Source organism: Tympanuchus pallidicinctus, unplaced genomic scaffold (genome assembly GCF_026119805.1).
Source record: "Tympanuchus pallidicinctus isolate F22 unplaced genomic scaffold, pur_lepc_1.0 scaffold49, whole genome shotgun sequence".
NCBI classification, from domain to species: Eukaryota; Metazoa; Chordata; class Aves; order Galliformes; family Phasianidae; genus Tympanuchus; species Tympanuchus pallidicinctus.
In genome coordinates, this window is record NW_026294768.1 from 103,108 (window position 1) to 129,464 (window position 26,357).

The window sequence follows — 26,357 nt, forward strand, 5'->3', positions numbered from 1 at the left end:
TATTCATTCTATTAAAGATTTTGTAGCTTTTCTGAGCTGAAGAGCTAGTATAGTTGAGTTTCTGACTGATTGCTGGAGACACATTTGCATCTTCCAAAGACAACGCTCCCAGCTTTCCCTTGATCTCTTCTGACTGCCTCTGCAGGTTAGAGGCAGGGTGGGTCTGAACCTACAGGCATGCTGAGTGGCCAGGTGCTTCTTATCAATGAGTAGTAGCACAACTGATGTCTGTCTTGCTTTCTCTCAGCAGGGACAGGGATTTAGTCCTGTTTTCCACTCCAGTTGGTCACACAGTGTACAGGAAGTTGCTTGTCCCTGTTGTTTTGGATACACCCTAATCTCTGTCAAAATTAGCTGAAATGAAACAAGTTCAGAAATTAGGAGAAATGATTTTTTTTATCATCTACTTTCATTTTTCTCTGTTGTCAACCTCGTTTACACAGCCATGCTAAAGTATCATCAGGGCAGTCTGATGTGATCTAGCAATTGCTTTGCTGAGCATTTCATATTTTATCCCATTTTTGCCAATATAATTTCTTTAATCGATCAACTTCAAAAATGTTGTTGCTGTTGCATAGTTGCTGTTGGGATGGAATCAGCAACTTCTTCACATAGGACTCTCTAGAGGTCTAATGAGTTTTCCAAGTACACTTGAAGCCGAAGAATGTCAGACAGGCTTTGTTTAAGACAATAGATAAGAGAACAAGAAAGCAGTGATCTGAAATTAAAACTGAGGGTACTGGAGTGGAGCTTATGTGTGTTCTTTGACTGAGTACTTCTCAGTCCTACACCTGTTACGTCTTAAGGGAAAGCCTAAGATTGCTTGAGCACTTGAATATTTTGAAGAAGAGCACTCCTCTAAGCTCTGCCAGCATTAGGCTGCCCGCTTCTGGTATGTAGGTTGTAATGTAACATGTGGAAGTAAAGCAAAAGCCTGCTAATTTTTGATAAGCAAAACCTCTTGTTATAATCTCAGGTTACCTGTTATTGAATGTTTTTCTTGTGTCAGACGCAGCTCCGAAAACAACTCATCCATGAACTTATGCATCCCATTTTAAGCGGAGAGCTTCAACCACGGACTGTTCCAAGTGATGACTGTTCACTTTTGATCACAGCTTCCAACAGTTTGGTGGCAGACCATCTGCAGAGATGTGGCTATGAGTATTCGCTTTCTGTTTTCTTTCCAGAAAGTGGCTTAGAGAAGAAGAAGGTAAGTTTGGTAATCCATTTCCTTAAAGACTTCTGTACGAGCTTTATTTTCTGGGGAGTTGCTATATTCCAGCAGAATTGACAGAAATCCCTGTTAGGGATCATCTCTATGAGAGTCTTAAATATTATGAAAACTTTGAACTCACAGTAAGCTAAAAGCACTGTATTGGAAAGGCGTACCCTCCTAGCCACATGCTTGCTTCACCCATAGCCATGGTTTGACATGACAATTCACATGGCTGTGTTGCAGGCCACTTGGGGAACCAACCATTATTAAAGCAAGCCTCATTTTTAGCCATTCAGTTTTCCTGAAAGTGTGGTTCATGATCAGTTTCTGTTTCTAGTTACGAGTTCTGGCTGAAAAGGGCAGCCTTTGCCCTTTATTTGTTTGTCCTCTGTGCGTAAATGATAATATGGTGATTTTTTTTCTAATAGAAAATTAATTTCTTGAGCTGGTGAGCAGTTAGTTGTCATTTGGATTAGTGAGCTCATCTCATTAATACGGTAAATAAAGACAAGAGGCAGGGGATGGTAGCAAGAGCGTGCATCCTGGTTTGGGAGGAAACAAAACCCTCTCTTCATAGCTTCAGTTTGTCATGGAACTATGCACTCACTGCCATGTATCTTTGGTAGCAGAGAAAAGCAAATGCAGTACTTCAACAGTAAGCTTCTGAAAATGGTTTTGCAAGGTGATAAATAGAGCTTTCTCAAATGGAAAATATTCAACAACTGTAAAATGATGGCTGTTGCATTGTTAAAGTATTTAACATTTTCTACTTTCTCTTTTTTCATTTTTCTGAAAGCTGTTGTCTCTTCAGGATCTTCTTCAATTATTGAGGATCAGTCCAAAATCCAGTTTGTACAAATCACTGGTAAAGTTGTTTTGATTCTCAAAGTAAGCTAAACTTACAGTTGTGATGATGTAGACTGGCTAAAATGCTATCTTCTTTCTTACAGACTTTGGGAACTCAGAAGGAGAATAAAGGTAAAAGATACTTGTGTATGATGCAAACCATGGTAGTTGTGTCACCTTCAGTTTTATTGAGATGCTCGCAAGAGAAACTCAGATTTATTGAGCATATGTTGGTCTGGACCACTATGGATTTAATAAGATTTTGAAACTTGTACTACGTAAGGTATTAAATATAATGATCTTTGGATGTTTTTCACTCCAACGCTGACAAGCTTCACAACCATTAACTTGCATGTACTTCAAACTTCAGTTAATGATTTAATAGACTTTTTTTTTTTTTTTTTTTTTTTTTTTTAATGTAAGAAATCATTCTTACATCTGCATGATGAAATGTAGCTAGATGAAATAGCCAGGAGTATCTTGGTCGTCAGAAACCACTGTTCCCTAATGTCATTGTACTTACGGTACTAATACTCTGCTCCATCAAATGACTGTACGGTCAAAGAGACAAAGAGAAACAGAAGAAAGGAAAAGAATGAAATAGAATAGAATACACTTTTAATAAAAAAAATACTTCCAGTAAAAATCAATAGTTTACTAGCATTGATTTTTATTCAGTATTGACTGTGTTCTTTCAGTGAATTGAGTTGTTTTTATTCGTGTAGTGAAAATGACTTCATTACTTACAGGCTTGAAAATTAAATTTTGATATGAACTTAGAAGCAACTAATCTGTTGGATCTTGAAAGGTTTTCTTATGCAGGTTTTGATGGGGCTTACAGAACATCATTTATGTAAAGAATGTCATGACAGAGAAACTCAGACAATCTCCATGCCTCCTTACCGAGAATCTCTTGGTAAGTGCAGCCTTTGCAAGTAAGTCTCCCCAGCAGTTCCATGTTGGTAAACGATATGGGTGGTTTACATTCATCACTTATCCAAATGCAACCTAAAGTAACAGTGAATAGAGGTTATATGTTCTGGAAAACGTAACTGTAACTGCATGCATTGCTTTTCTGTGTCGTAGTGTCTCAGTTTTTTAGGCACAGATTGGGAATTTTTGAATTATAATACACACACAGTATTATTACAAAAATGTAGAAGTTACATGCAAAAGAAAACTCTTGTCCTCTGTAGTAGGGGGATGAATGTCTAAATATGCCACAAATAGTGCCTGAGCAGCTGAAGCTGTCCTGTTGTATGTTGTAGAGCTGATAAATTTCAGTACTACCATTGATGCAGGACTTTCTATGATGGTGATATTTAGGTACACTAAGGAACTTCACACAAACCCATAGTGCCATACAGTTTTTGGTGGGGTAAGCATGATGACTAATTCATTTTTAAATTATGATTGTCATGTTGCTTTTCTCTTTTTTTATAGCTGAGAAACTTCAGCTCATCGATGAGCAGTTTGCTGATTCCTATCCTCAGCATCATAAATACGAACCTTTAGAAGGCAAACTTCATGAATATAGGAAAGAAATAGAGAAGCAACTTCAAGCAGAGATGTCTCAAAAGGTATCACTGTGGTGACAGAATTTCAGGGAGAAATTTGTGAATACTGACACCTTGTAGACCTTTAACATTTAAGAAAACTTGAAGAAAAATGGCTGATCATGAATAACTGCAAATACAAAAGGCAAAGTTCATCAGTTACCAATCTTAGTTTAATGAAATTGCATGTGTATATTCTTATTTATCCTTTTTTTTTTTTTTTTAATAATAAATCTGCAGAATGTTAGGGTCTTTATCCTGATGTTAATTTGGTAACACAATTTTTCTTATTTTGCTTTTAAATTGGTACGTTTTGTTTGCTCTTTGACTACTTTGTGTTATTGGGAAATGTTTATGTTTCATAGTAAACTATTTATTTCCCTTCCCGGGTACAATTTTGAAGCTTAAATTTCAATATAATGCAAGGCATGAATTGTTGCTATATACTTTGACATAAATTAAATTTTCAATATTGATTAGAATTTACGTAGCATTTCAAAACGTTGCACAGAAACAAAATCATAACACACACAACATTATGAATTATTCCATTTTTTTTCCTTCCTGTAATTAAAGACAGAGTTCTTTTGAAGTATTTTATTTCACTCTGTGAATATAAAAAGTCTGTCAGCAGTTCATACATACGAAAAATGGAGCAGAGAATATACTGCAATTCACTGTATGGTTTGGGGTTGTTTTTGTTTTTTTTTGTTTTGTTTTGTTTTTTTCAGATCAATAGCTTATTTCAATAGAAAAATGTGTGAATGTATTCACTGGTCAATTAAAACTTTTAAGCACAGATTAAAAGGCACCCATCTGCATATAAAGTGTTTGAGGAAACCAACTTATTCATTTTTATTAAGATAGAAAAGTAGAAGGATGGAGAGTTAAAACTGAAGTCTGTGCATTTTATCTTCATTTTTCCTTTAATTTTTTACTCCCTGGTAGGCAGTATATTTTTGGTACATAAAACATGCTAATTTGGGTGTTAAGTTTGTCTCAGTTGAAGTAAAGCAGAAGATGGGAGACTAAAGCAGATACAAATCACTTCTCAATTCAGTTAACTTTAAGATTCTTTAGCAATGTTTAGTGAATTGCTGTAGGACATTTCTAACCCACTTTGTGTATATACAAGTGAGACTGCTGTCTCACTGCTTTTCACAAATCCATCTCCATAGGACTGAACTCCTTGACCAGTCTCACAATTTTTCCACTGCTTCTTTTTTTTTTTTTTTTATTTTGCTCACATTTTTTCTCACATTTTTCTTCTCTTATGCTTCCTTTCCATCATCAAATTTTGAAGAATTGCGTGAGGAGAGATTGTCATTGTTGTTTTGAAAGGGTTCAGTTTAACCTTCCTTTCTTCCTTTATGTAAAAGCTACAACATTTTAAAGAAGTTGAAATAGCCAAGATTAAAATGGAGGAGAAAGCACAGACCCAGAAAGAAATCTCTGAGCTGCGGTATGAGTTAGAAAAGACACATCAAGCAAAGGCTGAAGCCTTGGTCTCTCGTGAAAAGAATGCTATTGAAAGGCTTCAGAAACAACAAGAGGTGAATTTCCAAGTACTTGTTCTTAATCTTGTACTGAGTGACTGTGAGTCAATTAAACTGTTCTTTTCTCTGTGGCAGGTTTATCTTCAGTTCTTATTCAGCTTATTAGTGAAAACTTGGAATTTACTTTTGTTCTCATAAATAGAGGAACCTGTTCAGTAAATACAGTGATAAGTATGGTTAAATATTTAAGTAAATTTGCCTGGAAAAAGAGCAGTTCTGCAAGCTACTGTTGAGTTATAATAAATGCTTTTTAATCTGTTTTAATAACTTCACTGAATTCAGACCACTGAGATTTTGTTACGAGTTGATACGACTGTTTGCTCTTCTATCTCCAAAACACAGCTTTTAGTTCTACTACACATTCTTTCAGTTGCTTAGAAGAACTCTGAACTAAAAGGGATACATAGTCCACATGGTACAGATATGCAGATAGATGTCATTATATCTAGAAGAGTTTCACCAGCCATTGCCTTTGCTGTAAGCATCTCCTTTAATGACAGATACTGTGAAGTAAACTAATGGTAATATTTTGTGATTCAGATAGAAGCAAAGGAAGTATATGCTCAGAGACAAAGTCTACTGAAAGATATTGAAGTCATGAGGACCAGAGAGGCAGAATTGAAGCAAAGAATTGAGTCATTTGAAATGTAAGTTGCTGAAGGGCATCTTCAATTCTAAATGTTGTTAGTCTTCTGGAAAGCATACTCCACGATGTTACTGCTTCTGTTAAGCTGGAATAGGTTTTTATACATTCCATAAGTTGTGTTGGCATTTTGAAGATTGTTGTATACTATCTCAGTTGGCTGGGACACCTAATACAAAGAGAAGCCTTTTTTTTTTTTCCATTCCTCTTCATCCAGCCAAAACACTGCAGCATCAATTTGGAGGCAAGGAACCATATATTTGCTTTGAAGGCCTTAAATTAAACAATAATGGTTTTGAAGGCCTTAAATTAAAAAAACAAAAAAACAAAAAAACAATCAACACAGGATATAACAGTCCTAACAGTTGTGATGCGTGTATATGATGCTTTGCTTTTTTAGACTTGTTTTTTTCCTCTAGTAAGAATGTTGTCTGTCTGTTTTCCTTGGTCAAACTGGGAAATAACTAAACCGTATTCTGCCAGGTTTTAAATACTACCTAAGTTTATTACTCTGTCATCTCTTTTATATGGCAAAATGAGTATCCCACAAAAGCGTGTCTTTTTTTCTAACAATCCAGCAGAGGGTGCTGATAGTGTTGGGCATGATGCTCCATCTCTTTTGAAGGCTTTCTGGTGTAGAAAGCTGAGCTGGGGTTACCCTAGGAGAGCTGCATAATTGATTGGTACTGGATTTTAATTAGGTCAATTTATTTTCTGTCAGACCTTCTTGTTCTTAATGAGTTAGAATGACAGGTTCTAATCATAACTTTAAATTGCTAAGGTGTTCTAAGCAAGCACATCAACTTTCATAGCTCTGAATGGTATTTTAAGGAAAAAAAATTGAAAACTCTGAAGTTTTGGCTTTGTAACTGGTTGTTGTATATTTATTAATATTTCAGCACTCAGAAGCTTCAGGAAGAGAAAAATAAAACTATTGAAGATGCACTTCGACGTCGAGAAGTTGCTGTGAAGAACATAGAGGAGACTTACGACCAAAAGCTTAAGACTGAACTCTTAAAGTAATTTTTTCTTTTCTCTCTAACAGAACATATGTTAATTCTTATGAAAATAGAATTTAAAAAAATTATAGGATTTCTTTTGAGAAACGTAACAAAGTAAGGACTTACAAGTTTCCACTCTTGTTTTAATTGCCAAGAATTATTTACATTTTTGCTTCGCTAGCAAGACAAGATGTTCTGTCAGATTCAGAAAATGTTTTGTATGGAAAATAATTTGACTTTTGATTATAGGCTATATTATTTTTGTAGATTAAATCCTGTGTTCTTTATATGGGAAAAGATGTGAGATAAGTTGTATGTTTAGACAAGAGGATGTGAAGCATTAGTAACTTCCTTTGACCATGATTAAAAAAACTGGCCCTTTTATGGACACAGAAAAGTAATAGAGGTTAAAGTACAGTTAAAGAAAGGTTAGAGGTTTCTTGGAAAAAGAGTGAGAGACACACCAGCCCACACAGACAGGTTAGTTCTTAGCTTAATGCCTCCTTGTTTTTGGGATCTCTGTTATAGGTCACCCTCTCTCTCTGACTCTATTCTGCTTCAACATAATTTCAAAGAATTTGCTTTGAAATGCTCATCTGTGACCACATTTGAGATTTTCAGTGAGTGTATCTCACTGTTACTGCCTTGCTTTGAGTGCTTTGGTCACTTGGTTTCTTGATGCTTCGGTGCAGGCAGATGCTTTTAGTGTGTTACTGCTCATGCTTATATCATGGCATGAAACAGTCATCCAGTTAGAAAGGTAAACGGAATGACTGATGTATTGTGTGACTTATTTTTGCAAGCCAACTGTTTGTATCAGCTGCCACACAGTAAGTATTATCTGTGTTGGTGTGTCTTAGCTTAAATTGCAGAGGAAAGAGCAGGTTTTGGTGAGAACGATGTCTCAGCTGGAACTGAGTAAGATACCAGGGTTTTGTTAGAGAACAATGGAATGCAGGCCTAACTGACCCATCTTGGTAACTTGTTTTAATCATTTAGTCAGTAACAGCTAGTTACAAGAAATCTTGTAACACTCCTGGAGATTTCCATAACATTGAACAGCAAAGATGGATGACTACTGGGCTGTAAATACCTGGGCAGTGCTCAATGTCTGACTGATTTGTGGTGGCATGCAGAGAAGCCAAGGGGACATTCATGGCCTGTACCATCCAACACCTTCATCCATTATCTGGTTGATGACTCTGTGTGCTCTCAGCAACTTTGAACATGAGGCTTAATTGAGGGGAATGGCTGCCACAACAAATGGTGGCGTTTCGATGCAGGTGGACTTTGGTAAACTTGGGATTTTGCCAACATAAACCTTAGGGTTTTAACAAAGTTTAGTACACAGGGCACAGAATCCTTCTGCAGTGGCACAAGTGGGGAGAAAGAATGGACTGAGCAGCAGCCTCTCTGGAAAGGACACGGAAGTTTCAGTGAAAGTCAGGCTGATGTGATCCAACAGCATGCTCTGGCAAATAAGGCCAACAGTGGGTCACATTAGCAGCAGCTTGGACAACAGGCTGAGGGGTTGTTTTCCCCCTGTGGTACTGGTGTAGGCTGCACTCTGAATATCATGCCAAGTTTTGGGCCCCTCAGTTCAACAGAGTTGTGGAGAAGTTGAGAAGAGCCTAGTAGAGGTCTGTGCAGGTAGTGATGGTGACCTCTGAGAAGAGGTTGAGGGAACACAGTTTGTTTAATCTATTGTAGGCCAGGCTTGATGATCTGGTAGCATCCTGAAGCTGCTTGAAGTTTTCGATCTTCTTGCTTCTAGATACCAGCTTGAATTAAAAGAAGAATATATAGCCAGAACCAATAAAGTTAATGAAGATGAGAAAAAAAATAAAGGTAACCATCTCTCTGTGATTAATACAGCAGCCGTTGAGAGCATTTATTAACAGGTATCAAAGCAGCACAGTTACTGAACAGTGACAGTGTTCAGTAACATAGGGGTAACTGCCAGAAAAGCCACCAACTCAGGCTCTGAAAATCACGTAGCCAGATCCAGTGGCAGGTCAGCAACTCCTTGCAGTTTAAAATGCAGTGGGAACCAGGAGCTGGTGCTTCACACGGAGGCTGAAAGCCTGCTTTTACAGTTTCCCAGCTCTTTCTGAAGTTGTCCCAGCTCACTCATTTCCTAATTGAACTCTGGTACAGCCTGATTGAATCGTTGCCAGCTTCTAAATTTATTGTGCACGAGATGTTTAACCAAAGCTTGAGAAGAGAGCTGAGACAGATAGCATGTTTAGACTTCTAAGTTGGGGTCATGTGAAAGAAAAGATATATCATGTGCATATGAATTTGATTTACTTAATTCTAAAATAGTTTTACACATGCATTGTATATACTCATGCAGTGATTTACATAATTTTGAAGGTGTATGTATACATGCATGACATTCAGTTATTATAAATTTTTGAATTAAATTGAATGTTGGACTTAGCAAGTTAAATTTTTTTGCTGATGCAGTCTTTAATGTAATTGTCTATTAATTTTAATTCATCATTTGTAATCCTCCCTACAGAGAGGGCTATGCTTTTGCGTGAAGAAGCTGTTGCTGTTAACTCCAAAAAGGAAGAACTCAAGCAAGCTGTGTCACGCACCAAAGAACTTGAGGTGATGTTAAGCATAAATTTAGAGAAACTGTATGCTGATAACTGCATGTGAGCTACATTTATAAAAATATAAGTGAAATAAAAACCAGCTTATAGTATAACAGTTTTTCTTTAGAAACATCTTCATAAACTTCTAAATTGTTCTTTATCTGCAGCTGGATTTGGAGTCAGTGAAGGCTCAGGTTCTGTTGGTAAATAAACAGAATCAGTTGTTGACAGAAAAACTGAAAGAGGTATCAGACTATCCCTTGCTAAAGGAGGAGAAACTGGAGCTCCAAGTGCAGAATAAACTGCTTAGGCAACAGCTGGATGAGACTCGCACTGAGAACCAGCATCTTCGAGACAGTCAGTGTGAATGATTTAATCCTTTTCTTGTTTGTGTTTCCCTTTGTGTTTTTCTTTAGAAATACATTTTCATTGAAAGACATTCTTTGTATTATGCGTGCTGTTAGTTGGCACTAACCCTCCAGCTGATGAATCTAAGTCCCTGACATTATATTTTCTTCAATATATCTGTGTAGTAGAAATCCTGAACTATCTATCTATAATAACATGAATATCCCTTCCATCTCTTGAAAAGTATGATATTTCCAATAATGGCACTAATATGGTTAATAATGGTAAAAATAATATTGCATCTTGAAGGGTGAGCCTGTGTGGCACCAGGATTTGGACTCCTGGCTTTTGGGTCCTTTCCTTTCCAACTCAGAACATTCTTTGATTTTTGTGTCTGTAGTTGTAAAGTGCTGATTATTTTTAATGTGCACCTGAGATTACTGGAAGGTAGAGATGTATACACCAGTTAGGTGGGGTTGTGTATTTTCCTTCTATAGTAGGACAATATGTCTAGTTTTTAAGCAACTATGTGAACAAAAACTTCAGTCCTTTGTAAAAGAAAGAAAAAATCTTATGTACTTGCTTCAAACGAAGCCTAATTGTAGAAGACTTTGCTATGTCCTTGAAAACAAACGAGCTTTAAGTCTCAAAGAGATATCTTATAGAGAAGTGAACAATTACTCTATGTTAAACTGTGATATTTCTCTTTTGTGGAAGAACTGTCCCAGCCTTCTGCAGAGCACCTGGCCTGTCAAGCAGAGCTGAGGAAGGTGGAACATTCCAGGAGGTTGGTGATGGATGAATTTGAAAGTCATAAGCAGTTTTTGGAAAAGCAGCTCCAAAGTGAGGTAAATGATTCTTTCTTATTCTTGTCATCTTGTTAACAATTATCTGTGTACCTGTGCAGGTTGCTCTGCAGGTAGTTAGGGGAATGCTTTGCATTTTGCTGGTTTTTATAACTTACAGAAACAAGGAAGCAACAACAAACTTCAGCCAACCAAACAACCTGAGTAAGTCTTTTCAAGCCATTAAGTTGTCAGTGCTGACTTTCACGGGTTTTGCTGGACCTGAAGAACACTTAGAAAGAAATGAGTATTCAAACAGTTGAGATTATTCTACTTTTAAGAATTACTCTCTCTTTTTTCCTCTGGATCTGCTTTAGGTTGAACGTTCTGCCCAGTTAAAGACCCAGTTGTTGGACTCTGAAGCTACTGTCAGGAAGTTAAATATGCAGGTTGAAGATCTGAAACTACAGCTGAAACAAACACAGGCAGGTTTGTGTCTTGTACTAAAGAAGTCCTTTGTGAAGTTTGCTTACCTAATCAATGTAAGGACTTCCAGATTCTGAGAAAATCCTTCAGGTAAAATATTGCCATGGAGTGTGTTTCATGTTTAAAGTTAAAATCAGTTTTAAAGCCTTAAAACTGCACTTTCAGAAAACAAACACATAGGAGGAGTAGAAAAATGTTCTTCTTGGATCACTTACGTTCTTTTTATTGTCTCTGTTTTAACTCAGTATAAAGACATTACTATCTGGTGATAACATGATGTTTTTTTTCACGGGGGTGAATTGTGTTTTAATGCATTTTGGTTAGGGAATGTTCATAGTAAGAATATTTGTATTTCATCACTCAGTATTTAAATCTAACTTTTAAATGGTCATTGCCAAAACTAATAACTTAAGCACCTCACACGGACATTAGGAAGGCAAATATATTTTGTAAGGCAATTCAGCCCCCTGAAGAAATATAATTCTAAAGATGCCTGTCAAGTTGCTGCTATCAAGCATGGTAACTTTCATTTTTGGTACACGTGCAAATACATTACAAACATAGAATCGAATTCTGCAATGATTATACATTGCATAGAATATGTTGCAATGCCTTCTGTTATTCACTAGACAAATATGTGTATTTTCATAAAAGGCATAACTAACAGTACTGTTTGTAATCAGAAATTCATCAGTGTCAAAATAACAAATATATTTTAATCTAATGAAGAAGTTCTGCTTGGAATTCTATTTTGCAGCATTGTTAACGATGTTATTGAAGAACCATTTAGATAGAATAAAAATAAAGTGGTAATTTTACTTAGAAAGATGGGTCTTTAGGGCATACTGAAACATGCAGACAAAGCAGGAAGCTGACAGTTCTGAAAATTTCAATGTAACTGATGATTTTTGAGGAATATTTTTTATGTTTTTATTATTTTAATAACCCATTTGAATGTGTTGGGTTACTTTTTCCTTATTTCTTTTTGATCTAAATAGAGGCAGACTTTTAGCCTAGCTTGTGTCCAGCACACTGTAATAACGTGATTGGATATACTGCATCCAAAGGGGTGACATTTTGTTTCCTTTTTTAAACACAACTGAATTAATGACAACAAAAAACTGTTTGGTTAAAATATGTTTATAAGATAGAGTTCTACTTGGAGGAATTACATCTGAATTTAATTAAATTGATAATTTGCAGCTATGTGGCTACATAAGAATACATTTAAACTAGTACACTGAATTCTCAAAATTTGAATAAATCCATTTTAAAATTATTTTGATGAAAGAAAGTGCCATGTGTTATTACTTCTGATTAGTTATGGATCTCTCTCTCTTTGTCTTATCTGTCACTCACATTCTTGATCTGGAAGCTCTGGAAAATGAAGTGTATCGGAATCCCAAGCCTTCGCTCGTTGATCGCTCTGTCATTGACCTCGTTGATGATAGGATTGTACCTCATGATATTTATACAGATAGCATATTCCTGAAGAATCCCATTGTGAGTGATGTCGTCAAGGGAAGTGCTGTGCCAAGAGCTGGCTGTCACCAGCAATTACAGACACGTAGTGCTTCTCCAGATTCTGACCTGGAGTGCATGGCGCAGACCTGGGCTAGAATAAAAGAACTGGAAAAAGAGGCAGAGTATTTGGAAGAAGCCTACAGAAATTACCAGCATAGGATAAAGCAGGATACAATTGCAAGCAGAACACCAAGAAAGATGCAGTCCCCTTTACCTCTGCAGTGTGCTGTTAGTAGAGTCCCCTTGACTATGCAGTGTGAACTTTTGGAGGATAATCCTGGCTCCCAGCATTCTCTGAGCAGTCCAAGAGGTGAAAAATACGTTGGAAGACATGAGCAGCCTGATGCCTTTAAAAATCCTTCAACACCACCACACAAAGGAGTGCCTCCTCCTAAATGCCGTTCTTCTACTCCTGTCTCCAAATTGGGAAGAGTTCTCAATAACAAGAACCTTTCAGATGGTAAGTTACAAACGTTACTATGGGATCTGATTGGAATTCCTCTTGCATGACTCAAAAGGAAAGGTTTAGCACTGGTTACCTTTCACTCATCAGTTTATTTTCTAAGGAGCAGGACAATCATAGCTGCCCCTTAGCAGGGATCACCTGCTGCAGCCCCTGCCCCAGCAGGACACCCAGAGCAGGGTGCCATCCCCACATGCAGGTGGCTTTTGGAAATCTCCAGGGAGGAGATTGCAGCCTCTGAGCAGTCTGGATTAGTGCTCCATCAGCTGCAAAGCACAGAAGTGCTGCCTGGTGTCAGAGAAAGTAGGAGACAGAATGTGCTAGCTGTTAGGAATATCCATTCTTTGTGGAAACAATCCCTAAAGAAATACATGGAGGGAGGCTGCATGCACTGCTCTTAGTTCAGGTAGTTTTAAAGGTGAGGCTATTTCATCTCATTCGTGACATGTGTAATCCAATTATATGCAGAGATTGTTTCAGAAGTTGCTATTCAGTATAACTACTTTGGAACACTACTAGAAGTGGTTAATTGTGATTAATCTTCTATCTATATTCTTACCTTTTCACGTAGTTGCTGCAGTTTCACATGCACAGCAGAAGGCTGCATCATCTGGCTTCCATTAGATTCTCTTTTCCCACCTGAAAGGTGTAGAATTGCTTTTATTCTATTGGCTGTGGCATTGTCATCAATATTCCTGAGCAATTGTGAGGGAGAAAGGATTAGTGTTTGGTCTTGAGTTTGGAATATTTTAATTTGCTATTAGTGCCTAAGAATTATTCAGTAACTTTTTTTAAGTGGCAGTACTCAGAAAAGTGAGTGAAATAGAAAACAATTGAAGATTTCAAAGAAAACATGTTCTTCTGTTTCAAATCTGCAGTACATCTGGTCCTTGAATCATGCAGTTCTTGTTGCTCTATATAAAAATGGATTTAATAGAATGAAAAAAATACTAACATAAATACTAAATACTAAGGACAGCTTCTGAATAAAAGAAACACAAGAAGGGCAGCTGAGTTTGGAAAAGTGTTGGCTGAGGTGAGCTAGTGGAAAATATGAAGAGCAATGAGTGATGTGGAGGGGGCAAAAAAGGGACTGATTGATGTCTGAAGAAAACAGAAGGAAGTACTTCTTCATATCATGAATAATTTGTGGAATTTATTGCTTCTGTGGCAACAGAACTAAATGGGAAAATAAAACATCCCTATTGGGAGGGCCTGGAAGGTGGTGGTGGCAGGGATTTGTGGCCAGAGGTGAGATATCCCTGTTCTCATTTTCCTGTTTCCAAACATTTAATAACAGACGCTCTTGGAAATATGCTACATCTGAACTATTGTGGCTCTCCTTGTGTTTAAACTCCTCCAGCAGTTTAAAAAGAAAAAATGTGTGGTTTCTTCAGTACATTCCTAAATTCTTCAGATAAACTTCCTCAGGTCTTGCCACCTCCAACTTTGCTAAGTATATTAACTATTCTCTCTCTCTCCCTCCTTGTTTGTTTGTTTGTTGAGCTACTGTCTGCTTCCAGAATTAACAGCATCCCATTTGTCATAGAGTTGTGAAGGTTGAAGCAAATAAGTGACTATTTTTTAATTTCTTTTTCTTTTATCATGGAAGGGTGGACCTGCCTTCTCCTATTATTACTTACTTATCTGTTAAAGCACTACTGCATGATGAAAGCACAAGCTCCTGAAGTGTGTTGTGAAGTAGATTTTTGTTTCAGAAAGCAGGAAAATGAGTAGAGAAGTAGAGATTTTTAGATGAAATTTTCATTTTCAAGAAGAAACAAATAATGGGACAATGGATTTAGATGAAGAAAGCTTTTTTAAAAAGCTGAGGAAACTGGTGACCAATTGTGCTGTGAAGATGCTGAAAGAAAAGATGAGCTGCAAGTTATTCAGCAATCTGGACAACAGACTATTCAAATTAGAAAGAAAGACATTTACAGTGAGACATCAATGCAGATTGATCCTGTAGCTCTTAAATATCAGGAAGTGCAAAAAGTAACACAAAGGATACGTGAGTGCAAATAAATATGAAAGTCATTTTGGCCCTGGAGCATGCCCAGAGAAGGGCAACAAAGCTGTGAGGGGTCTGGACACAAGTCTTATGGGGAACAACTAAGGGAACTGGGATTGTTCAGACTGGAGAAGAGGAGGCTCAGGGGAGCCCTCATTGCTCTACATCTGCCTGAAAGGAGGCTGTGGTGAGGTGGAGATTTACCACTTCTCCCAGGTAATAGCGATAAGATGAGAGGTGATGGCCTCAAGTTGCACCAGGGGAGGTTCAGATCAGATGTTAGGAAGAAATTTCTTCTCAGAAAGAGTGGTGGGACAGTGGCACAGGCTGCCCAGAAAGATGGTGGAGTCATCACCCCTGGAGGTGTTCAAGAACTGTGTGGATGTGGCACTGAGGGATGTGATTAGTGGATGGTATTGGTGGTAGGTGGGCAGTTGGACTAGATAATCTAAGTGGTCTTTTCCAACCTTAATGATTCTTTACTTCTATAATTCTACCATTTACAAGCTTGATTAAAAGCCTTTTTAAGGCATTGGTTGTTTTTTTTTCCTTGGTTTCCATGGAAGCTCAAGGTTACTCCTGTCATACAGTCTGTGGCATCCTTCCCTGATAACAAGTAAGGGGATAAGATCTTCAAAATTTTTCTTCTTTCCTTTATCATCCATTTTCATTAATCTGTAGAAAATGAATGCTCTACTTTGTTTCCTAATGAAGAATGGCCTTTGAGAGACCTCAAGCATTCTCTTTTTCTGGTCTAGTATGCATATTGCTAGCTTAGAATACAGATCAGCTGCGTCTTCACTTGATGCCCAGTATGGGAAAAATTCTTAGGTATTTGGCAAAAGGGTTGGATTTTGTGAGGAACAGGAAAGTATTACAGGGAGCTGTTAATCATAGGACTCGTGAAAGTTTATGATAGCAAAGTATTGTAGAGGAGAATTCAACTACAGGGGGAAAAAGATTAGAAACAGGACTTGGGTAGCTGTGGGCATGAGAAAATGATTTATTTAAAGGCATCACTGCTTAAAAGTAATTTAAAAAATTGAAATGTTTGTTTGTTTGTGAGAGGGAGGAGAAGGGGCAGACCGGGAGGGTGCTTTTGGGTCACCAGCAGATCTGAAATGCCAAACTCTGTTTTCCAGACAAAGTTGCTCTGCTTTCCTCAGATCCTACACTGCTGGAAATAAACAGTACGAGAAAATTCATATTGCTTACAGAATTGGATGTTAGCAGCCCTGCAGTGGCAGTGCGTGCACAGTGCAGTTATACATGGTTTGTGGAAACCAGGCTCATCTGACAAGTCGAAGGATGAATAAATGATTAATACAATTTGTGTTTTGCTTTTTTCTTATTGTGCAGGTGCCAGTGACTCGTACCTTGCCTCTTCCCAGCAGAGTGTCGATCAGGTGCTTTCTCCTATTTCAAAGCCACACATTCTTTCACGTTCTGAGTCTCTTTCTTCCTCACCATCCAGTCATGGAGAGAAAATTAGGTAATTTCATTTACGAAACAACATTTTAACCTGCATTTTAAGGAGAAAAAAACCCACCCACAAAACTTCATGGTAGTAACTGCTTTTACAATTCAAAGAAGCCATGAATTTTATGTCGTAACTTCTCTAAGGGTGGGTAACATTTGCATCCTCAGAATGTCCTCTCCCTTTCACATTTTCCATATAAAACTTCTCATGTCAGTGTTCTGATGAACATCTGAATGCTGTTCTTTAAAACAAAGTGTGGTGTGGGTCATCATGTTTCAAAAACACTGCAGGATGTAAATCTATAGTGTCAGTTAGGTTCTGTTTGATTTTATTTCCTTACACAGAAAACCACTTTCAGGCAGCTGAATAGAAGATTCGTTGCTAATAAATTATGTGAAACAAGTAGATGTAAATATAATTCTAGCAGTTTGCTCACATGAGTTCTATTGGGATTTGACAGATGTGACTCTAGTGGGCTTCTGCATCATCTGTGTGCGTATGAACCTGATAAGACTAACAGTAACTTCTGATGTTGTTGACTAACATGAAAACAAACCTCATTTCATAAGACAGTTGACTCTTTAGAGGGATACACTTCATCAAGCTGTAATGCTGACATGTTCTTTTCTACTAAAATCATATTAGTGTGCCTGCAGAACTTTTCCCAGAATAGGAATTTGCAGTCTTCTTTACATGTGTGATGAGTAGCAGACCTTTTCTCTTGTTCTTTGTGTTTTAAGGTCTTTGCTGAGTAAATGAATAACTCTGAAAAAATTAAGCTGCACAGAGGTCTTCTCTTTTTTTCTGTCTTTCTAATTTCCATATATAAAATTATTCTGTAACTAGTGGTTACCAGTGCCTCCACTTTCCAAGGCTGAAAATCTTGATTCTTCAGTAAAAGCTCAACTGTTCAGTATCTGATGTGTCATTTCCTAGGAAAAGACACTTGAATCAGAGTCTTGCTTGCCATCGTTCCACACTTTATTGCTGTGGAAAGATGGTTGTGCTACGGCAGCTCTAGTGGTCATTTGCAGGGCTCCTATTTTGCTTAATATGCATTTAGTGTAGAGACAGTCTCTCCTGTAGTTAGAATTTTGGAAGAGTCTTTATGTTCTTGGCCTTGAAAAGAAGCTATTGAGATTTTTAGGGACTGTGAGATTAATTGTGACATTGGTGTTTGCCTTCCCATGGCTCTCCTTTGTCTGTTCATTCACGTTTTCTACAGCGTGCATCAGGTTTGCTGCATTGCTGTGACAGAACTTAGAAAGGGAATGTTGAGTGGTAACTTACATGTTAGGATTTTATGGGAAAATGCTCCGATGCTGTGAGGAAATGGACTTCTTTGAAGGGCATTGGAGAATCTGAACTACGAAAAGGAATCCACTGTGGGAACAGAAAGCAGTATGACCGAGTTGTGTTACAGAGAATAGGCAGTGGGTGGTGGCTGCTTTCTTGGGTTCCTTGCGACAGATGGAGGATGTGTGGTCCCAATAGCTTTGTCAGACTTCCTGCTTTCCCAAGACATCTTTAAAGGGAAAATGTTTTGTTTAGGATTTTGGAGGGTTTTTGTGCGCTGCTCTATTTTCTGTTGCTTTAAGTATTTGAGAAATGCCATGTGTGGGCTTCTCCACTTAGCTCCCATTATTAGGCAAAAGCCACATTACTGATGTCTGCTGTGGGATTAGTTTTGTGACCTGCAGGTTTTAAGTGATGATGGGAACCTAAGTGAAAAGAAAGGAAAGATGCTGTTATGACACCAGTAAACCATTAAGTTTGACTTCTGTCAGTGGGGAAGAACTGCTTCTCTGATCAGGGCCTTCTTGTTTATTTATATTTCAAAATATGAGCGGTGTGAAGGAAGCCAGTAAATACAGACAGGAAGACTGGAGTTACAAGGCAGATGAATTATCTGACTGTTCCTTTTTCATATATGGCTGAAGCTGACTGAGGCTTGATAGTGGTTTTAGGCTTAAAGTAATTTTATACACTAACAAAATAGTTAAGATGGTGTTGGTTGCTTTTTGTTTGTAGCTTAAGGGTCATTCTGAGCTTAAGTCTTGCGATTTATTTGGTGTAAATGGGGCAGCATACCAGCTTGTACTGAACGTGTCTCATTACAGGGGTATGGTTTTTTCATTCTCTGCTTTTAGCCCTACAGAAGACCTGAACTGCTTAGAAATTCTAAGCACAAACATATTTATGGAAGGGTGAAAAGCAACAGCTGGTGTGTAGTAAGCTCCTTTGTACAGCGCCGCTGATGAATTGGTGACCTGCACTACTTTTGCTATTCTGATTCTGGTCAGTTTAGTAGAAAGGTCACATGGGAGATACCATTCTTTCACATCATCTTTCTGATTAGATAAACGGGGATTTAGAATGAGGGCACTAACCCCATTTCTTATTGAATTCTCACCCCTGTGTGTATGTTTTGCCAGACACGTAATCCTAATACGTTTCAAACGCATCTGTTAAAATGACATCGAAATAGGAATTAGTTGAACACAGAGCCAAAAGGAGGCTTTTTGGTGTTTTTTTTTTGTTGTTTTTTTTTTAATTTTCAATTGACTGTGTGTCACACTGTTGCAGGTCTATTGTTACAGTCCAGTGCCTTTATGTCATGTGTAGGACTTGGGGAAAGGCTGTGGGGGCAGTGCCTTATAGCAGAGGGCTGTCATTCGGTAGAAGTTAGAGAAGTGTATTTACTACCATAACTTTGGAGGCAGAAAGCTGCAGCGTTTTGCTTGCATGAGTTTTACATATGGTTTAATGGGTTGCTGTGCATGTAAATAAACCTGTATTTAAACCTCGAACTACTTTTTGCTTAAAAGTTGTATTTTAAATTACTTACCTTCTTCCACCTTCTTTCAGACTTCAGAATCAACGGATAGATAACCGAGATTTCAGTGGCAGTCCGAAACCAGAGAAACTGGTATATGAGGACCTTGAAGAGCACATTTCTCCTCTTGAATGTAAGTTTTAGTGCAATTTTAGACAGTTTATTTAACACCGTAGGGTTTGAGAGTTGCAAGACAATTGTCTTGACAGTTTAAAACTGTAGCCAGAAAGGAGAAATTCCAGCTCATGCTGGAAATAAGGAAAAAGAAACTGGCTCAGGTAATGAATTCTTTTTCTTCTTATTTGCATCTTTAGAAGAGGATACGGAGTAATAAATAGATGCTAAATTCTCTTTGGTTTTGAAATTTGGGAACATTCTTGTTCAGAAGTCTTGCATAACCTTGTTCTGACTAATGCATGTCAGTCTAACACTTCCTTTAAAACTGTGAGAGTTTTGCTTGTTAGTTTGTTTTAAGGAAAGCATGCTAAGTGTGTAAGCAAACCTGAGGCCTTATTGTATTTGCTGCAGAAAACAAAATCACAAGAAGTGGTTTTCATTGGCAATATTGGAGCAGTGTTAGCGAGTTGTAATTCTGCAGATACGTTTTTGGAGCTATTACTGCTCTTGTTGAGTTTTCCTTCAGTAACTGAGGCTTAGGTTATAAGTTAGAAGTTACTTTTGAAATATGTATAAATGTGCAAGGAACTCTTGAAATTATTTTGGCATTGATCAGCATTATAGAGCATGTTTGGAACATGGTTAAGTTTCTGAAACACAATTCTTATCTTTTTATTTATTTGTTTCTTTAAATTTTTTGATCAACTTTGCTAGCAGGGGGAATTTTGTCACTGTTGTCTTTCGTGTTGTGTGCTGCAGAAATGTTTTCTTTTTTTATGCACTGGAGTCAGTTGTAGAAAATTTCACGTGTAAGGAAGGTACTGTAGAAAAAAGAGAATAGTAGAAGTTTATGTTCTATATTGCCATTTGTGTATGAAGACAGAAATAGAAGCACAGTTATGGGCTTAATTTCCTAGTTTCTCAGCATTTGAAGAACCTATTAATGGTGGGCCTGAGCAGCTTTATCTCCTATGGAAACATGAGTTTAATTTAAGTAAAATTATCAGTGAGAAGGATGTGAATAGTATGCTTTAACACCTTCCTCATTTCCAAAATTCATCATGTTTATAGTTAGTCTTGAGACTGACAGATGTCATTGGATCATACATCATTCACAAACTGATAGCGAAGAGCTGGTTGTTATATGGGAGACAGAGAACAACTGAGTTTCAAGAAAATATGCTTCACTGGTGTGTTTTCTCAAGTTGCTTTCACATTAGAGATTTTTAGGAACACATTGCAATTTTATTGTGTCACATATGTGAATGGACCAGCATTTTCTTGGCAGCTGGGCCTGAGTACCTGCTGTGCCCAAATAACTTATTACCACTGTGTCATTCAATGGCACATGGTAGTCAGTAGGAATGATATTATGAATTTGCATATATCAACGATTTCTAAATTAACAGTACTTTAGTTGAGTCAGACTGCCTGAATTCTCATGATCTGGAAGAGGAATCAGAATGGCTAAAAAAGGGGGGACAGTAACTTGGGGGAAAGTATGAGGGACGAACGTAAAATCCAAGTAAACATAGTACATAAGGTAGGAGAGGGAAAGAAAGGAAATTGGTGAGAGTACAAAAAAAAAATATCAGTGGAGTGAAGGAGATACCACAGAATATGGGGCCCCCAACACAAGGAGCTGTTGGAGTGGGTCCAGAGGAAGGCCATGAAGATGATCAGAGGGCTGCAGCACCTCTCCTATGAGGACAGGCTGAGAGAGCTGGGGCTCTTCAGCCTGGAGAAGAAAAAGCTCCAAGGGAACCTTACAGTGGCCTTCCAGTACTTGAAGGGGCCTACAGGAAAGCTGGGGAGGGACTTTTTTGTGTCCCTCACAAAAAAGAGTGTGTAAGAGACAAGATGAGGGGAAGTGGTTTTAAACTCAAAGAAGGTAGATTTTGACTACACGTTAGGAAGAAGCTCTTTGCCATGAGGATGGTGAAACACCAGAATAGGTTGCCCAGAGAGGTTGTGGATGCCCCATCCCTGGAGGGAGGCATTCAAGGCCAGGCTGGATGGAGCTTTGAGCAACCTGGTTGAATGGGAGATGTCCCTGCCTATAGCAGGGGGTTGGAACTAGGTGATCTTAAAGGTCCCAAACCATTCTATGATTCTGTGGTTTTAAGGTGACGGAAGAGAATGTGGAAAGCCTTGTAGCCATACTTTGAGTGAGCTTATCATGGTTTTATGATTTTTCGTTATCAGTATTCCGCATCATAACATCATGTAGTGCACTGGGAGTTTAATTGTTAATGCTCCAGTTCTGGGCACCTGTCTGGAAGAGAAAAAGAACTGCACACCCCAGGGGGCTTTGCAGTCAGAGAGGAGATAGAACTCCTGGCAAGGTCACCCGATGCGCTCTTCTTCGTCTGCTCCCCTCCCTGCTGCTCAACCAGACTGCGCATCTCACCTCAGCATTATGGTGAGGGCTGTCCACTTTTCGGACATTCTCTCTCATTGTATTTGAGACAGAGCTTTAGCAAGAGCTGGTTGGGTGTCAGCTGCAATTACTTTTAGTTATGTGCTACTCTTAAGGTTGTGTTGCATCTCTTTCTGTCCATCTTTACAGAAAGGAATGAATATGTGTGAGGAAGTTTGTATTTTTTTTCACTGCACAGTAACCATGGGTCTTACAGTACTGTTTTGTCTGTTTTTCCTGCTTATGCAGTCAACAGACTTCTAGAAAATAGAAACAGAAATTAGATGTTAATATTTAACCAGAACCTGTTTGTAATAGGATTCTTTTTTATCTATTTCAACGTTGCAAATACCCTGAAACATACCGATGCTTCACAGGGGAATAATTTTGATGTTGAAAACCTTATAATTTAAACCTGAAGAGAGGAGGAAGAAAAATAATAAAGGAAAACATTTTCTTTTGAGTGTAATAATCCATTATTATGGTTTTATGTAAAACATACGGAATTGAATTACCTTGGCAAAGCTGATAGCACCTCTTGTAGCTTGTGTAAAAAGCTGAAAATATTCTCACCCATACCAGAGAGGCTGGATGCCCTGTCCATGGGGCTGTTCAAGGTCAGGTTGGATGGGGCCTTGGGCAGCCTGGTCTAGTATTAAATGTAGAGGTTGGAGGCCCTGCGTGTGGCAGGGGGCTTGGAGCTTCACGATCATTGAGGTCCCTTCCAGCTGAAGCCATTCTATGGTACCAGTGCTAGGCTGGCACTTGGGCATAACTTTTCTGTGATGCCTTTGTCTAAAAATTCCTGTACAATAATTTTAATTGAAGAGATTCAGACCACGCTGAGAGAGAGACTGCTCAGTTTGGATGTGTTATCATACAAAATACTTCAGTATTTACTGCGGCGTGGAAAAATGTTTGAAACCTCGATAATATCTGAAAGATGGAACATTTATATTCTCTAGGCCTTGACCCAAAATGTAAGGAGATACGTGAGGTATCTGTACTGTGTTACATGAAATGTTTGGAAATATGGTTCTGTGTGTTTTGTGTTGGCTGCCTACCACAAGTGGCAACGTTTTGCAGTCTCCTGTAATGCTGGGATAATAGCAGTTTGTGTATTTTGCAAATAAATCTTGAAGATGGAATTGAGTACAAGTACAGCAGTTGCCTTTTTTTTATTCAGAGCCATTTTTCAAACGTGAAAGTATAATGCAGAGTATTTGAGTTAACGTTATCCATCCTGTGCCCTGAAGAAGGCAAGGATCCTAATAAAATATGGGATCAAGTAATTAAAAGTTGTTTTATGTGCGTGAAATGGATGAGTTAAGTTTGGACGTGTAATTTTTTTGCGATCCGTGTCATGATTATGTAAAGAAATGAAAACATTTTGGTTTTCTATTATATATTTATTCATGATTGTGTTTTGGCTTGGTAAACAGATGCGTTCCAATAGCTAATTTAAAAACTAACAATTCGGTAATTAAATAAGCAAGCACAGCCTCTGATAATTCTTCATCCTCAGGGACACGGTCAAGTTTCCATGGAAGGAAAATGCTCAATTAGTGCTTATATTTATGAGCTCTAATGCAGCCATTCCCACACTTTGTGTCCATTCCTTTGCTCCGCTATTGTGATTACAGAATAATGAAGCCATTGTTTGCATTTCTTCTCCAGATCAGGGGGACATTCCAGAGCAGTGTGAAAGTGATGTCTTGCATCCATCTGGGGACGCTGTCAATGGAAACCATGTCACAGCCACTGTGCGAGCAACAGCCACTTCTCCGCAGGACTTGAGTGAGTTCTCAGCTCAGAAACAAAAGTGAATGCCCCTTTTAGATGTCAACTGCACAAAACAAGAAGCTAAATATTGAACATTCTGTAGGTCTGGGTGCTAAAGTGATTGAAAACTTATCCCAAAAGCATTATGAAGTAAAGAAGAAGGAATGTTTTCTTTTCTTTACTCCATGAGGATGACTTTTGTCGCCCTAATTTTGGTTAAACGCGTTTTTAATTAAAAGATTTTTATACTGTCTCCCCCCCTCCCTTCTTTCTCCAACTCCAGAGAGGATTTTGATTTTTCTTTTCACCTTTTTTTAGAATGATGATTGAATATTGTCTCTGTTCTTGGATATTTTCTGTACTCTATGTGTGTACTCTATTTTTCTCTTCACTCTGTTCCCAAACTGCGTTACCACAACGCTGATTTAATTCTTTGGGTGGACAGAGGTGATTTCAATGCAGCATATGCAGCTTTTCTAGTTGTGCTGGCTAGCAACACTCTATTTTTATTTAGAGAAGAGCTTGCTAGCTTCTAACCCAGTTGCCCAGTTTTTGGTTTGCCCATCAAATTGCCGTCTGAGTGCTGTTCCACTTATGTGGCTTTTCAGTATACTGGTCACATAGGCAGTCTGTCTTGCAGTAATGTTAAGAGATTTTTAAAGTACTTTGCTTTATAAAGAATTAGATCCAACCACACTGCTGAGAGGGAAAGGATATAGCATGGGCTGTAAGGTAACAGATTTAATGAGAAAGTTCAAGATTGGAATGAGAATTGCAGAGCGAGATTTGCCAGCTCTGCAACCCCCACTCGGGTTCTCCCGTTCAACTCTTGGGCAGCCATACATCAGGCTGAAATGTATTGAAGTGGAAAAAAACGCTGCCAGATATATAACTGTGGTATATGTATAAAAAAATAAATAAATAAAAATCCAGTTGTTTTTCATTTACCCTTAAAGCTATCCAGGAACCTGTAACTCACTTGAGTGCTACTGTAGTAGATTACAGAAGTATACATGAATCATACCAGAGAGGTTGAAATAATTTTTCACAGCTGTATTGGATCGAAGAGAAACTGAAGAACAAAATACAGAGGACAAACACTGGGAAGAGGAGAAGAAGGCCGGAGAAGAAAGGAGAGAGGGAGAACAACAGGGAAGAGGGGAAAGGGAGCAAAATGAAATGGAAGAGCTGGAGAACGAGACGGTGATTAAATATTTTAATTTCTGACAGTAATGGGGCTTTGTACTGCCATATTATTTTAGAAGTTAAAATAGATGTGGGTTGGAAATAGATTTTATTTTTCTATTTTTATTTTTAGACAAAAGTAGTAGAGGCAAAGTTCTTTAATACGTTTGTATGACTAACCAAAGGATCTTGCTAGAATCATAGAATCACAGAATGGCCTGGGTTGAAAAGGACCACAATGATCATCTAGTTTTAATTCCCCTGCTATGTGCAGGGTCGCCAACCACCAGACCAGGCTGCCCAGAGCCACATCCTGCCTTCATCATCGAAGCTAGATTGTTATGCCAAGTAACTTTTCCACTGGAAATGGATGCTTTTTATTCCATTCTTCATGTTAATGATTCGTGTTCATACAGTTTCATATTGAGAATGCAAGTGTCACCAGAGGACAAGCGATACACTTGTCATCTATCTGGTCTGCACTTGCTGCTGTGTGACATCACCAGAACGTCTTAATGTCCATCTGTTCATTAGCCTTTATAGGGTAACTACCCTAGCTAGGGTGTCTATGGGGTAGCAGAGGTTATTAGGAGACTGTATGGAGTTTAAATCCTTTTGAACTAATGAGCACATACTGAAATAGCGTTCTGGCCTTTTGGGTACTGTATAGTGTTTCTTTTTTTTTTGCTCCCTGCTGCCTTTCTTCTTCCTCTTCCCACTCTTAAGACCTCAGTTAATTCATTTCAGTGAATTACACAGCCTCTCAGTGTCAGCTCATCTTCTTCAGTCCACATGCAGTTGTCCACCTCAGCCACGCTCTTTGGCCATAGAGAGAAGGACCTCAGTCCTCAAAATATTTTAGGCATCCTGACAAAGAGGGTTTTTTGAATGATACTTCTTGAATTTGACACTTGATTTTGAACTGCATGTAGCAGATGTAATGCTGTTTATGCTAGCACATTTCACTAAGTTTTTGCATTAAACCCTGCAGGTGTTTAGGTGTAAAGGTAATTTTTGACCTGATCGGTGTTTAATTTTGATTGATTTTTTTTTTTTTTTTTTTTGTCTTAAAGTTGATCCAGGACTCAATGAAAATGGATGAAGAAGATAAGGGAGAAAAATGTGAAAGCAATAATTCTGGTGTTGAAGAAGTTGTAAAGCATTCTACTCCCAACCCATTAGAAAAATACATGAAAATAATTCAGCAGAGGAGAGAGCAGGAACTGGCACATGAGGTGATTATTCTTACAAGGGGCCCTCAAAGTATTAATATATATCTATATTTTTAGGTATCAGTGTTTAAGCATAAATACGCCCTCAATTTTTAAAATCCTGTGTTTAACTATGGTATTTTGAAATCCTAACTAAAATGCAGCAGTTTGGATCTGTAAAGGTCATTTGCGTTCCACGACCACAGCTGACCATATTGACAGCTCGAGGGTGGAAGGTTAAGATCAGATGTCAGGGGGGAGCTCTTTACAGAGAGAGTGGTGAGGT

The 26,357-nt window shown here is 38.1% G+C and overlaps 1 protein-coding gene across 4 annotated transcripts in view; it reads left to right on the top strand.

Annotated features, from left to right (window-relative positions):
• The window catches only part of OFD1 (OFD1 centriole and centriolar satellite protein), a 29,498-nt gene that overhangs the window by 1,485 nt on the left and 1,656 nt on the right, over nucleotides 1-26,357 (top strand). For 2 of the 4 annotated variants that reach the window (XM_052703112.1, XM_052703113.1), the window contains exons 2-20: nucleotides 1,010-1,210; nucleotides 2,013-2,081; nucleotides 2,167-2,194; nucleotides 2,871-2,978; nucleotides 3,506-3,642; nucleotides 4,998-5,171; nucleotides 5,715-5,821; nucleotides 6,717-6,836; nucleotides 8,593-8,666; nucleotides 9,343-9,434; nucleotides 9,589-9,778; nucleotides 10,487-10,617; nucleotides 10,932-11,043; nucleotides 12,416-13,024; nucleotides 16,401-16,533; nucleotides 19,390-19,490; nucleotides 23,571-23,690; nucleotides 24,727-24,878; nucleotides 25,934-26,095. In XM_052703112.1, the coding sequence (XP_052559072.1) occupies nucleotides 1,010-1,210; nucleotides 2,013-2,081; nucleotides 2,167-2,194; nucleotides 2,871-2,978; nucleotides 3,506-3,642; nucleotides 4,998-5,171; nucleotides 5,715-5,821; nucleotides 6,717-6,836; nucleotides 8,593-8,666; nucleotides 9,343-9,434; nucleotides 9,589-9,778; nucleotides 10,487-10,617; nucleotides 10,932-11,043; nucleotides 12,416-13,024; nucleotides 16,401-16,533; nucleotides 19,390-19,490; nucleotides 23,571-23,690; nucleotides 24,727-24,878; nucleotides 25,934-26,095 (2,820 nt within the window). Of the gene's footprint in view, nucleotides 1-1,009; nucleotides 1,211-2,012; nucleotides 2,082-2,166; nucleotides 2,195-2,870; nucleotides 2,979-3,505; nucleotides 3,643-4,997; nucleotides 5,172-5,714; nucleotides 5,822-6,716; nucleotides 6,837-8,592; nucleotides 8,667-9,342; nucleotides 9,435-9,588; nucleotides 9,779-10,486; nucleotides 10,618-10,931; nucleotides 11,044-12,415; nucleotides 13,025-16,400; nucleotides 16,534-19,389; nucleotides 19,491-23,570; nucleotides 23,691-24,726; nucleotides 24,879-25,933; nucleotides 26,096-26,357 lie in introns of those variants that run through there. The other 2 variants (XM_052703114.1, XM_052703115.1) reach the window with 2 other exon arrangements.